This window comes from Dermacentor silvarum, chromosome 3 (assembly GCF_013339745.2).
Source record: "Dermacentor silvarum isolate Dsil-2018 chromosome 3, BIME_Dsil_1.4, whole genome shotgun sequence".
NCBI classification, from domain to species: domain Eukaryota; kingdom Metazoa; phylum Arthropoda; class Arachnida; order Ixodida; family Ixodidae; genus Dermacentor; species Dermacentor silvarum.
The window spans coordinates 102266769-102280118 of NC_051156.1; the positions used below are offsets into that span (position 1 = coordinate 102266769).

Below are 13350 nucleotides of genomic sequence, written 5' to 3' on the forward strand. Positions count from 1 at the left end.
CGCCGCATTGCTCTAATGCTAATTGCCTTACTGTCGAAAGTCATAGTGAGATATGTTCTACCTTAACTTTTTACATATTGCTCGTTCTCCCTATCCGGAAAATTAATTATAATTGTTCAGTAATGTGGAAAGTTGGGCGAGTTGGTGATTAATCATCATACCGTATTGGTGAAGCAGTGCGCAAACAAGGACAAAGTGGAGAGACACAAGAATACACGACACTAGCTGCGACACAACCCGCCGTGGTTGCTCAGTGGCTATGGTGTTGGGCTGCTGAGCACGAGGTCGTGGGATCGAAACCCGGCCACGACGGCCGCATCTCGAAGGGGGCGAAATGCGAAAACACCCGTGTACTTAGATTTAGGCGCACGTTAAAGAACCCCAGGTGGTCCAAATTTCCGGAGGCCCCCACTACGGCGTGCCTCATAATCAGATCGTGGTTTTGGCACGTAAATAATCATAATTTAATTTTTAATTTTTAGCTGCGACACTCGCAGCAACTGTCGTGTATTCTTGTGTCTCTCCACTTTGTCTTTGTCGGTGCGATGGTTCACCCATACGGTATAATGATTAAATACATCGTGTTTAGTCAGAGTGGAGGTACTGCTACTCGCGCGCAAGAACACTGAGAAACGAAGTTAGACACGAGGCAAGGAACTACTGCCGTCATGCACTTCCCAGTCTACCCTTTTTGTTATTGTAGTCTGATTTTGTTGTGTACGCTAAAACGCATAAAAACATTAGCAGAAAAAGCTTGCTTGAAAATAGTGAGCACTTCAGGCTTTACAATTACTGCAGTAGAGTCCACACTGCACGGATGCGGCCACCCTGAACAGGTTGTGGCACTTGGAGCCAGGGGCATTGAAAGCCGTACTTTACTGGAAACTCCTAATGTCAGAGTTCAGATAACACGCAGGTAAATAAAATGATAACACAAGAAAGGATATGTGAAGACCACACTTTTTGTTTGGTTATCAAACAACGAACCTCATTTTTTCCGTTCCGTCCAATTATCTGGCGCATTATCAACACGCGCCGGTACAAGAAAGCTACGCTCCTAGCACGTGAGAGAGATGATAGAGCCAGACGTTCCTGGCGTCGTTCCAAAAGTTCTATTGAGAATGTGAGAGACAGGCACGGTACGCACGCGCCAAACGTCTTATAGAGCTAGTCGACCGTGGCACGGAATAATTTTACCAGCAATCATGGCCATAAGGTTAGAGCATCGGGCTGCAAAGAATAGTCGTCGTGGTCTGCTTCCACAGCTGGTTGCGTTGCTGCTCATCATTGGGCGGTGAATTTTTTTAGTGTCGACTGCACAACCCTGCAACAGCTGACCGCTCATGCCATCGATTGCAAACGCCAAGTTGAACGGTGAACGCACCCGAAATGTTAACATGCAAGCTGCTCCTGGGCAATAAGCCATGGTTGACACCCGCATGAAAAAAAAAGAAAACAGAAACGGCTAAACAACGAAGTGTTGCGAAACGTTGGCGCATTTTCGTTCGAGAACATGAGTATCCGCACAGTTAAAATGAAAATGCGAGAAACAAACTTCATCTTCAGTGGCCCATATGCATGCATAAATGGAGCAGCTGACGCACCTTTATATCAATATAGGAATATAAACAGGCCTTCGTCACTTCACAATATATCGTTGTTTAGGACACGAAACTATTTTACCCCGATAAAATTATATCGCGCATTTTATATTCATTAGCGTTTGCTCCTCGCGTACTCGAAACGCAACCAGCCCAATAAAAACAAGGTGCCTTGTTTAAATGGCCAGAGAGAGCAACTGCAAACCTCTTATAACGCATGGAAGCAGAAAACAGAATCGAGGGTTCAGTAATTATCTAAAAGCTCCTAATTAACCATTTATTTATGAGTGTTGCCTACAGGCAACATACCAGAATACATTTTTTTCTTGCCGATCTTTAGTATTGAGTACTAAGTTTGCGGCTAAATGTCTTGGGCCACCAATGAGGAGGAATACGGACGCGTCTGGCTGTTTTTTGGAAGCAAGGTCAGATGAGACGGGCCGATGCAGGATACCCAACTGCCGTGGTGTCGCACATGTGATGTAAATAAATGAAATGTATACCTATGGCTCACATATGATGAGTCCTGTCTATACAAATTAAAAACGAAGCCTTAAGTGGCTTGGGGTGAAGCGTACTTCCAGGTTCCTGCCTGGGGTTTTCCCCTATTGCTGAAGAAAATTTCCGGAAGAAATTTGTTCGTTTTGTTGATTGATGCTTATTGTTGTGTTTTGCAGATTAAGATAGAAAATAAACATTTTTGGGGGGCTTATATATTCCTCGTCAATAAAGGGTTAAGGTAGAAACAGTTATGTGGAAAGTTGGGGGAGTTGGTGATGATGAAGGTAGGAACGTTGAAGGTCCCCATAAATTATAGTTAGCGCAACGTATTTTTTTCAAATGCTAATGCAGTATGTTTGTTAAGTACTAGTAGAACGTACTTGTCGTTGTCGATGCGTTATTCGTTCGAACCCATGTAATTGCTACAATCATTTTGTTAGTTTACTTCGGTCACCGGGGCAAGTGTTCAAATGTGATGTTATCTTATTATACAAAAATAGTTGGAGTTCCGGCTTGTAGCTGCTTCTTAGTGCTGTAAAAAGAATTTGAAAGAAAGCACCGGCTAATACATAGCAAAGAAAAAAATTCTTCTGTCGCTTTTAGGAGATGGTTCGCTGTTAAGTAGACAAAAGGATAGCGGTGGTAGCAGCGGGCCGATCGCACTGAAAGCTTGGCGCCTAGGTTATCATTCATCTGTGCATATGGCCTAGGGAAGAATGTCGACAGCAGTGCAAAGAAGGCGAGACGTCTACATTTTAGCGGTAGCCACAACGTGTTCGATAACGGCGATAACACACCGACCACAATGGCTGTTGCTCGAGCAGTGCAGTAAGAAGCTGACAACGTGGAAAAGTGACGCGGATATTTGACCTCTGCTAAGAAGGTTCATCAAGGGCTCTTTTTTCTCTCACGCCCTACTTTTGCAATCATAATTCGCTATTGCTTCGTTAACTTCCGTCAGTCGATAAGCACGTAGGCTGCTGTGCATGTACTAGGCTAGTGTTGGAAATTTTCGGATGCCTCGGAGTCTGTAATTTGTTCACGATACAAACAACTATGAATTTGAGGTCGCCCTATTACCAAGTGGTCGACGGCGTCCGCCGCTCCGTTATCGTCCAGCCGGAGATTTTGAGGAAAGCCCTGCACTTCACGCCAGCGAAGGGGGACATCCTGCAGATGTCCTATCCGAAATGCGGGACAGCATTGGATGCAGTACCTGACGCTACTGGTTCTCAACGAAGGGCGGCCCATCAGGAGCTATCAAGAGTTTGTAAGCAGCGGCCGATCTCTCGAGTACGCCGGCGTCGAGGACTGGAAACCGTCCAATGGTGAACGGGAACTTCCGTACAGAGCGCTCATGACGCATTTGGACCCACCGACGAAGAATCGTCTCAACGTGAATGCCAAGTACGTGTACGTGGCACGCAATCCCTGGGATTGTTGCGTCTCCTTCTACCACCACGTGTCAAATCTTAGTCCGTTCCGTTTCCAAGATGGGACGTTCGACGAGTTTCTCGCCTCGTTCCTGAGAGGTGACTTCGGTTACGGTGACTACTTCGATCACCTCTTGGCTGGTTACGGCCTGAAACAAGAACCTAACGTGTTGTTCGTCACTTACGAGGAACTCAAGAGGGACGTACGCTCGGTGGTGCTTAAGCTTGCCTATTTCCTTGGCGAACGATACGGCAGATCTCTGGAAATGGATGAACACCTGCTCCGAGCGTTGCTAGAGAGGTCGACGGTGGAGCGCATGAGAAACGTGCTTGTTTTGGACTTAGCGGGAAAGGAGAATCCCGCAATGGACGGCATCTTGAAGGGTCGCGAAGTTTACGCCAATGTCGGATATCAGGGTGACCAGAAGAAGTACTCATTCGTTCGAAGCGGAGTGGTAGGCGAGTGGAGGCAGCATTTCACGAAAAGCCAGTTGCGCAATATGGAGGCTAGGATTACCGAGAAAACCAGCGGCTCGGACGTTATGGACTTGTGGAAGGACATTGTGTTGGAAACAAAGGATGTCATGCGAGATGGCGAGTAGCATAGGTCGGTGGCAGTCTGCATGAATTCAGTCGCATCGCAAGCAAGAACTCTACTTCCATAGCTGGCGGCAATGGCAAAAAACATTTACAGCTATGTCGATGTAGACTCGAGCGAGCCTAAAATTATAAAGCTGGATTACTCAAGATTGCTATACAAATAGATAATGGTATATATGAAAGAAATACCACTGCATTTTTTCCTTTTTTTTCGCAGATAAACCATAAGTGGCTTTCTCTATCGCAGCTATGTTCGACAGCGAGGGATTGATCTCTCTCTTTGGTTCAAGTGCGAAACTTTTATGGTCGAATGGGTGAATATTCAGAGTTGTTGACGAAGTGTGTGTTACGTATTGTGCACTAAATAAACAAACAATAAAGCTGGAAAATATAGCGTATGGTGACTGATTTATTCACTCGCCTAAAATATAGGAGTATATAGAGTTTGGTGTTTTTGGTCGGTGTTCTTTACAGCGAAGCTTTCTATTGCTAGGATCCCGGCATTGTGATTCCGGCATCCCGGTATTCGGTTATTGTTGAATAGGATTATGGTGGAATGGTCGGTGCCTATTTAATCCAGAACCCGAAGAATGTATGATTACAAGGAAATTAACAGAATACGGTAAGAACACGAGGCAGTAAATTATGAAAACAAATTACGCGATAAATTTCGATCTAGCAAGAGGCCTATAGCACAGTTTGTGACATAGGCCTACTCTAAGAAGGGTGCCTATTTACAGTATATATTTAAACGCTATGTACAATATCTAGCGAAGCAGTACCCAAGGACAAGTCCAAGTCGGGAACAAAGCTGCAAGACCGGCTCAAGGTCACAGTTCAGGAGGTGGTCCCTGGGAGTGTCGATCAGGAAGTCATTTTCTGAAATGCGGCGAATAGGTAATCAGTCTCTATACGGGGTCGGGACTTACTGTAGCGTTCTGGTTTATTCACTCGCACATCGTTTAGTGTTGCCTGGTAAGGCAGGGTCAGAAAGATCGCGAAACCGTGACACAGTGGTTAAAATTTGGCTATTTTGTCGATACAGGAAGAAGAGCCTCAATATGCCGTCACCTTGCACATGATGCGCTCAATGGCATGTAGCGCTGCGAACGGCCCAGTTGATACCGCTTGCGTGGGTGCAACGCCAGTAGGCATTGCGCGGGAGACATGCGTGGCAGCAGACAGCAGCTGAACGGTGGTCTTTGTGCATCTTCTTAGCACCTACTCGATCCGTTTTACGCCAAGAAAATTGTTCGCTTGCCGATGTAAGCACCGTTTCAGAAAATGTGGTTGCCAACGGCATAGTGAGGCGTTGAGCACCGTGGAACAGTGGTAGCGTGATCGTGCAGTAGTCGGCTTCGCGAATGCAGCTGTTTGCGAAAGGCTCCCGCTTGCATGACTGCCAGTGTCATCCAGCGTGAGGGATCCATCGGAGGAAGGATCAGTTGAAGCAATGACTGGTGTCGTTATCTGACCTTGAGAGCTTATAGATGGAATATCGCTGTCGTCGTGACGAGACCAGGCGTAGTCAATCGAAGGGCCAGTGATGCGTTTAGCACGGGACGGAGTAGACGACGAGGTTGCGTAAAACGAAGACGGGGTGCTTGCGGTCACCGGGATTATGTTGTTTGGTGTCTGCTGTAGTGTCTGCTTTTAGGGGTGAAGCACCTTAGGGCCGAGGCTTTTCCGTCCGTCCACGTTGTCCGTGCTCTTGTCTGGGCCGATCCCAAAAGCGGTGCACAGCCGCGCAAAAAAAGTGCCTTATATATATATATATATATATATATATATATATATATATATATGCACCAGGGCAACATGCATAGACCTTGTCTTTGCGAACTTCAGGCTAGATCCCAACGAAGAACCATTGGCTCTACATTTCACGGACCACAAAGCAGTGATAATGAAGGGAAAACGGAATCCAGAACTGAAAGCGACATACGCGTTATTTCAAATGAAACCTTGTATATAGTGTACACACGCGTTGTTACTCATTTACATGCGCGAGTGGGAAATGTCACGGGTGATTTACGGTAAGAACGATCCCCAGTGCTTCGCTTACTCGTCATGATTCACTTCGTGAAGATGCGTGGTTTTTTTTTCAGCATGTCCGGGGGAATTCGCAGTGATTTTGTCGTCGTGGCGAACGAGAGGATGAATAGATCCGCATCAGTAACCGTGGTCGTGAACATACCAACAGGCCGTTTCAAGGACGTCGACAGCGCGGAGGTAGTTCTGCAGATGATAGTCGTATGACACAAGCTCAGTGGGGACTCGAGAGATGCGTAATGCGGTAAGGATGGAACCTGCGCGTAGTCTTCCCCGACTGGCATTATGTAAGGCATGACGAGGTAAACAGTCGCAGCCATCGGAAAACCCGACAAAAGATTGGGAGCCTAAGACGGTAGAGGTGACGGACCGCGAGTAATTATCACAGTAGGGGAAGGATTCCACGCGACTGGCGCTGTCGCAGACGAAACTGCCTGTAGTCCTGGTTTTACGACAGCGAGAATGCGAAAGTGCACTACTGGTTCTGCAAGGGCCAGTATGAAGGTCCCGAGCGTGGTATAAGCCTATGTCCCTGGAGGCGGGTCATCACGGCGCAGAGCAGGAGGGGACGTTTAGCTGACGTTTAGCTTGAGCTTCGGAAGCCTTCACGCTAGAATCGGCACGTCTACGACAACACCTTTCCCGAGCGCGTTCATTCTGGATAGATTTCCATAAAGTTACTTCAAGATTAAATCTATCCGTTACGTAAAAGAATGAATGGCTCATACACCCTTAAGCAATGGTTTATACCCACGTAAACGTGGCCTCCCGATGACGACGATAGAAAAGAAGTGAAATTCTACGCTGGAATGATTAGCGGCAACGCAGCCAGCAGTGGAAGCATACGACGACGACGAACGCGGGAGCAGTGGCACGAGCGTGCAGAGCACGAGCGCGAAGCAAAGGGCGCCAAAGAGCCAGCTGCGGAAGAAGACGACGATGCTCTAGCCAATGCTGGTGATCATAATTTTGTGCTTGTATCTGTGATTTATAACAAGCTTCGCTTGAAAAGAAGCGTGACAGAGGAACCCGGTTGCCGTAAGACGCTTTTCTTAAAGTTTTCCATGCATCGGTACGCCATGCATTTGGGTGGCCACGCGCAGACTTAGCGATGGCGGCACAAGATGACGCTGAGTGTTCTTAGAGAACCGGGAAACATGAACCCTGCGGAAACAAACGCCTCGTACATAGGTCGTTTCTTCGGCGGCAATAGGTTGGGCCACTACATTGATTCAATGCTAAACGCATAGCGGAAGGTACCTTTCGCACATTTTAGCATGTAGTGCCTCCTCGGTACTTCATGTCTTCTGGTTCGTTACAGCATTTCGAACATCTCGGTCGTCAAGCACAGGCACGCAATAGCAAAACTTATCTGTTCATCCAAACTGAAGCGCAATGTTTCTTTTTCTAACTTTCCAGCTAAAGCAGTGAATGTCCAACTTGACGATGTTTTAAACTTACGCTCCGGTGTATTAACATGGATTCATGATAGCGCTATACCTGCAGTATCAGCAATAAATGTAGCTGTACGCAGCCCTCGAGCGTTAACCTCTGTGTAGAACACCGGTCGTTTCGAGCTGAAAAGAGAATCACATGGAGTCACTTTCGTTTTGCCCTTGACCTTACAACGAAGTGACCGACCGATACGTGTTTCTGTCGCAACAGCGCACAGTGTTTCCCGCCCCTCTACTTTCACTGAAATCTGTAATAGCACTGGTGTGACCAAAGCGTTTATGTCTGGCATTGCTCCGCGGCATTTTCATTCGTGAGTACGTAGCGCTGGTGTTAAACAAGTTTGGAAGGTAGCAATGAAAGTGTATAGTAGTGGAAGTCGGTAGTCGGTAATGGAAAGTAGTGAGTGAAAGTCGACGGTGTTGCTATAATGATTCAATGCGAAATGCATTACCGTCGAGAGTAATCGTGAAATGGGCTCAGCCACATTTTTTTTAGCATTAGCGACGATTAGATGTGCATGATACCTTTTACAAGTACATGAAGTGTTTCCTCGGCTAAAATAAGTAAAGTGCTGGGGTCAGGTTCGCTACTGCATTTAGATCGTCTCGGTTATCAAGCACGGGTACGCAACAGCAAATCTTCTCTGTTCAGCCAAACAGTACCGCAACATTTATTTTGAAATGCGTAAGCATTTCTATGCCGACGCAACAACGAAACGTGTCCGCCCGTCCGTCACGTAAGACGATCGCTTTCAAGATAGGGCCCGCAGCAGTGAGCAAATCGACCTTCATGCTGCCTCTCACTTCAACGCGAACTCAGCGGTGAGAACACAGCGCACACAAAGGTATCAGCACTCGGCGCACTCTTTCCCCATCGCAGATAGTCTTCAAGATAGGACACTGCAGTACGGTTGATCACGGTGGATAATGGTTCACATCGAGAGGAGGCAGCGTTATCAACCACGTCTATGTACGAGTTCTACCAAGCGTAACACTGTCCAATTAGGTCACACACTACAGGACGCATGGGCCAGTGCTCATCTTCGTCGCAACAGCGCACAGTGTTTCCCGCCCCTCTACTTTCACTGAAATCTGTAATAGCACTGGCGTGACCAAAAACAGCGGCATCAACCAAACTCACCATCCTACAACCTGAGCGAACATTGATATGACTCGCCTAATCTTTGTATTCTGATGCTGGTCTCGGTTAACATTACGGAGTTGCAACTGCGCCTCACAATTCTTTCGCGGGGTTTCACGCATTTATACCAAAGACATACGACGACGACGCAGCTGGTCATTAGTAGCAAATGCTGGCGCAGCATTTTGATAACTCTCCCATGAAATTCTGAATGTAATTTGTTTCTTACTTTTCAGCGAAAGCGGTGTATTTCCAAATTTACGGTGTTGTAAATCTTACGAGCCGGTGCATTAACATCAGTATTTCTTGTGCGAAACATGACCCCACTCTGCCGGAACAAGTCTGAAGTACTTTTGTATCGTCAAAGTAAAATTTGTTCTCAGCCAAGCTCTGAGGACCGGATGCAGCATGCACTGTATCTGTGGAGCCCCTTCCCTTTAGGCTTTCACACCAAGTGAATCGACCGGACCGACACGTGTCTGTCACAACAGCCCATAGTGTTTCCCGTCGACATTGTTCTACTGCAATCAGTAATCACACTCTTGCGGCCAAAGCGCTAAATCTCGCATTGCTCCGCGGCATTCTCATTCGTAAGTAGGTACCGCTGACGTTTAACCCCTTTCGATGGTAGCAATAAGTTGTCTTCCTATATTGATTCAATGCTAAACGCTTTGAATAGCACGCAGTCATCGTGAGATGGGTGCGGCCGCGATTGTAATGCGTTAAGATTGTTATGGTACTTCAAGGACTTTCTGGGGCCTATGTATCTATAAATGCATATATGTATGTTTGTATCTATGTTTGTTTTTCGATCTAACCGTTTTCCCACCTCCTGGGTCACTGGGTAGTCCATGGTCGAATGGGCGGCGCATGGGGCTGCTGTACTGAGGTAACAGGTGCTGTACTGAGGTAACAAGTATGTGGCAGTGTGCATGTGGAGACGGTGAGCTCAGACCTTCTCCAGTTTATTGAAGGGTTCTGTGGCACGGCATGCATGGTATCCGAGGAGAAATGGAAGGGTGCGGCCGTGGCGTTGGGGAGCGGGCATCGTTTCCTGCGTGTGCTGCACGTTCCCCCTGATCTGGTGGCAGTAGGGCTGGCACCTATCTCCCCGGTGAGTGAGTCAATTAGTGAAATAATTTAATTGGAGGTCCGGCGAAGACGCGAACTCGTCGCGCACCCTGCTATACTCGGCGACAGCTTTTTTTTACATTGGATCTAAGGCTACGGGGGCGGGGCCTCCGCACATTTGTGTTACTACGCAAGTAGTCCGGCAGCTTGCAGCCGATTTCAGTTCCAGTTTCGGTTTTCGCTAGCTCGCAGGGCTAGTGTGTTTAGCAAAACGTATTCGTCGACAGCTCAGGCTGACGGCGCCTGACTCCAGCATAGACATTGTAGAAAACCTGCTTGGTTTCCTTGGAGACCCACTTCTTGTCACATTTAGAGTATAGCCTCCTCGGAGAACGAAAAGGAGAGTTTGCGACCACACACGGTACCGCCGGCACCGGGGACGCCATGTTTACTTCGAGAGCCACCAGCAGGCGGTGCCGAAAACGTGGTGCCGTCCAAGAAATAAAAAAGGAAAAAAAAATTAAGGCGCACGCTAACTTTTTTCCGTGAACAGCTGCCCATACTTATTCTATATTTATATTTAAGAAAGTTTTATTTATTCGGGCCAAGTAACTCTTAGAATCAGAAAATAAAACAGGTACTATTTCCTGGCGCGCGCGCATGCGGGTGGTTCGGCTCTGTAGCTTCCACAGTGCTGTCAAGAAAAGCTGTCGCCGAGTATGGTCCCACGTCGCGACAGGGAGGTCTAGCCCACCGGCCCGGACACGCCGGGCAGCCACGATTTGCTTGTCAAGAGCGGGGCTGCACCCCGGCACAACACGAAAATGCCGGAAGCGTGACGCCGAAGAGAGAGAGAAATACTTTTATGGTTAAAAAAGACTGTCAGCCCTTACACTGGGGTGGCGATGGAAGACCCGCGAAGCTGTAGTATGGTGGGAATAATCTATTTCCAATTATTACTATTAGGATGTGATGGTGTAATTCTTTATTATAGCTATTAAAGAATGAGAAGTATATATGATCCGGTGGTTTTCATTTATTTAGTGACCACAGGGACCATGGCCGTATGGTCACTACTGTACACCGCCATAGGGTGTACGGCAAAGGCTGGCACGTTCTTCATTAGCAGATTCTTCACGGAAATACGACCAAGGGATTGCTACCTCCACAAGTGAGCCTGTGTAAGCCTACCGACGAGTAGCGAGCGGCGGCAGCCGCGACGCCGGCTGCGACTCCGCCACCGCCGCGACGCCGACGCAGATGGCGTCTCAAACTCCTGCGCGTTGTGCGAAATGCGGCTCAGTGGGGAGAACCCCGACCAGCCATGATTCCAACACAGAAGAGCGCATGGATTTTGCGGACATCGGACCGCTCCAGGCGATGACCACCAAAACAGGGATAAGCCCAGCACCGTCCACCATCAACAACGGTAAGAATACGACCGACAAACGCATTCAAGACGCCCAAGAGGGATGGACCACGGTTGTGTCCATCAGGGAAAGAAAAATGCAACGGAGAGAACGTGCGCAGGAGCACCAGAAGAACGACTCTCCGAAGAACGCAGACAAGCCAAAATTTCGCCCGAGACGCAACGGGAAGAAACTACCACCTTTACCAAAGGACGATTTCAAGGTGATTGTGAGAACGCATCAAGGACTCCCGCTTTGAGCAATCACAACTCCCGTGATGGCCCGTGCGATTATAGAGGCTTGCGATGAAAAAATCCAAGGTGAGCAGTTTCTGCTACGTATTAAGCCTGGATCGAACATTGTAATTGTCTCAACCCCAGAAAAGGAAGCCCCAAACACATTGCGCCAGATTACATCACTCAAGATAAATGGAAAACCCCATGCGGTGAAAGCGTATGTAGCTCTGGGGGACGGAGCAGTTCGGGGGGTAATTCACGGACTCACCCCACATACGCCATCAGACGTCCTTAAATCGAAAATCAGAGTGCGCACGCTAAATGTGGAAGTCGCTCACGCACGAATGCTGGGGGACACTAAGAGTGCCGTCATTGTATTTTTCGGAAACCTAGTACCAAGATATGTATGTGTACTACGAGGGAGGTGAAATGGCCTGCTATCCGTATCGAAATACAGTGCAAGTCTGCAAAACATGTCAAAGGGTGGGTCACAGAACTGATGTGTGCCCACAACCAGAACTGTGTGTGTGTAGGATTTGTGGAACGGAAGATCCTGCAGACGGACATGAATGTAACCCGAAGTGTGCCTCATGTGGTGAAGCCCACCTAACGGGGGACCGAAGCTGCAGAAAGCGTCTCAAACAGGTTCGCCGACAAGAACCATCGTCAGGACGCCAAGCATGGATACCATCCAAGGAACGTAGGCTCAAGAGTAAACACAGGTGGTTCGAGTCGGAGGAAGAAGAGCAAGGGTATACTACGGAAGGATCCATTCCCTTCGACCAGGAAAATTTTCCGGAAGTACAACGTCAAGAAACCGGGCGGGGACCAGTGAAGTCCAAGCTGAAGAACGCAATACCTCAACACCCTCAGTCCAGGGAAACCATTGGCCGACCACAAATGGCGGCACCAAAGGTAAGCTGGGCACAAGTAGCAGCTCCCACTGCGCAACATCAGACCAATCACAAATCGGTAGCGGATCAGAAACTCATAGAAGAAAATCGATCACTAAAAACCAGTCTGGCAGAATTGAAGAAAGAGATGGCTGCCCTTAAGCAAACAATACACGACCTCGCAAACAAAACAAAAGAAACGTTTACAACAGAGGTTATTAAACCCACACCAACACCAGAAGAGCCCATGGGCAAGCAGCTGGAAACAATCGCACATCAAGTACAGATAATGTTCGCAGAATTGCATGCTCTTAAGAGACACGTAGACGAGTCGCTAAGTTCCATCAAAGTAACCACACGAAAACGCATTAATGATAGCCGTTGCCCTAAAGTGATAGAGACGACGGATAGCGATAGTACCATTCAGGCTAACACGACACATAGAAACACTGAAAACCTTGAGGTATGGCAGTGGAATTGCCGTACGTTACGTAACAAACATGCTGCCCTTGCACAATATATACAGTCAGCGCCAGTCCTACCCGACATTATATGCCTACAAGAAATCGGGCAAATCACACAAAAACTAAAAGGATACCAGACATATTCCAATCCTGATTATCCTAGGGTCGCCACATTTGCGAGAAAAGACCTGGCCCTCAGCGTCACGTATATGCCACAGCACGGCACACAGCATCAAATACAAACGGTGTGGCCATGCAAAAGAAATAAAGCAAAGACGGTAATCGTAAATATATACAGTGCTCCTAGAGAGCGAGCACCATGCTTAGATACCCTAATAATTTATGCAATATCAGACATGGAGCGAAAAGACAAGCTGCTAGTGGTTGGTGACTTCAATGCACCACACTCCGCCTGGGGTTACAACAAAGACTCAGTGAAGGGAAAATCAGTAGTCGAGACAACAGATCGATACGGGCTAGAACTCATCACAATAC

The 13350-nt window shown here is 47.7% G+C and overlaps 2 protein-coding genes across 2 annotated transcripts in view; both read left to right on the forward strand.

Annotated features, from left to right (window-relative positions):
* Positions 1 to 4176, forward strand: part of LOC119444624 (sulfotransferase 1C2) — a 284396-nt gene extending 280220 nt beyond the window's left edge. The window contains exon 2 of the mRNA XM_037708994.2: positions 3170 to 4176. Coding sequence (XP_037564922.1) covers positions 3310 to 4137 — 828 coding nt within the window. The 5' untranslated portion in view covers positions 3170 to 3309 and the 3' untranslated portion in view covers positions 4138 to 4176. The remainder of the gene's footprint in view (positions 1 to 3169) is intronic.
* Positions 1 to 13350, forward strand: part of LOC119445635 (sulfotransferase 1C2A) — a 346853-nt gene that overhangs the window by 251838 nt on the left and 81665 nt on the right. The gene's annotated exons all lie outside the window — the stretch shown is intronic.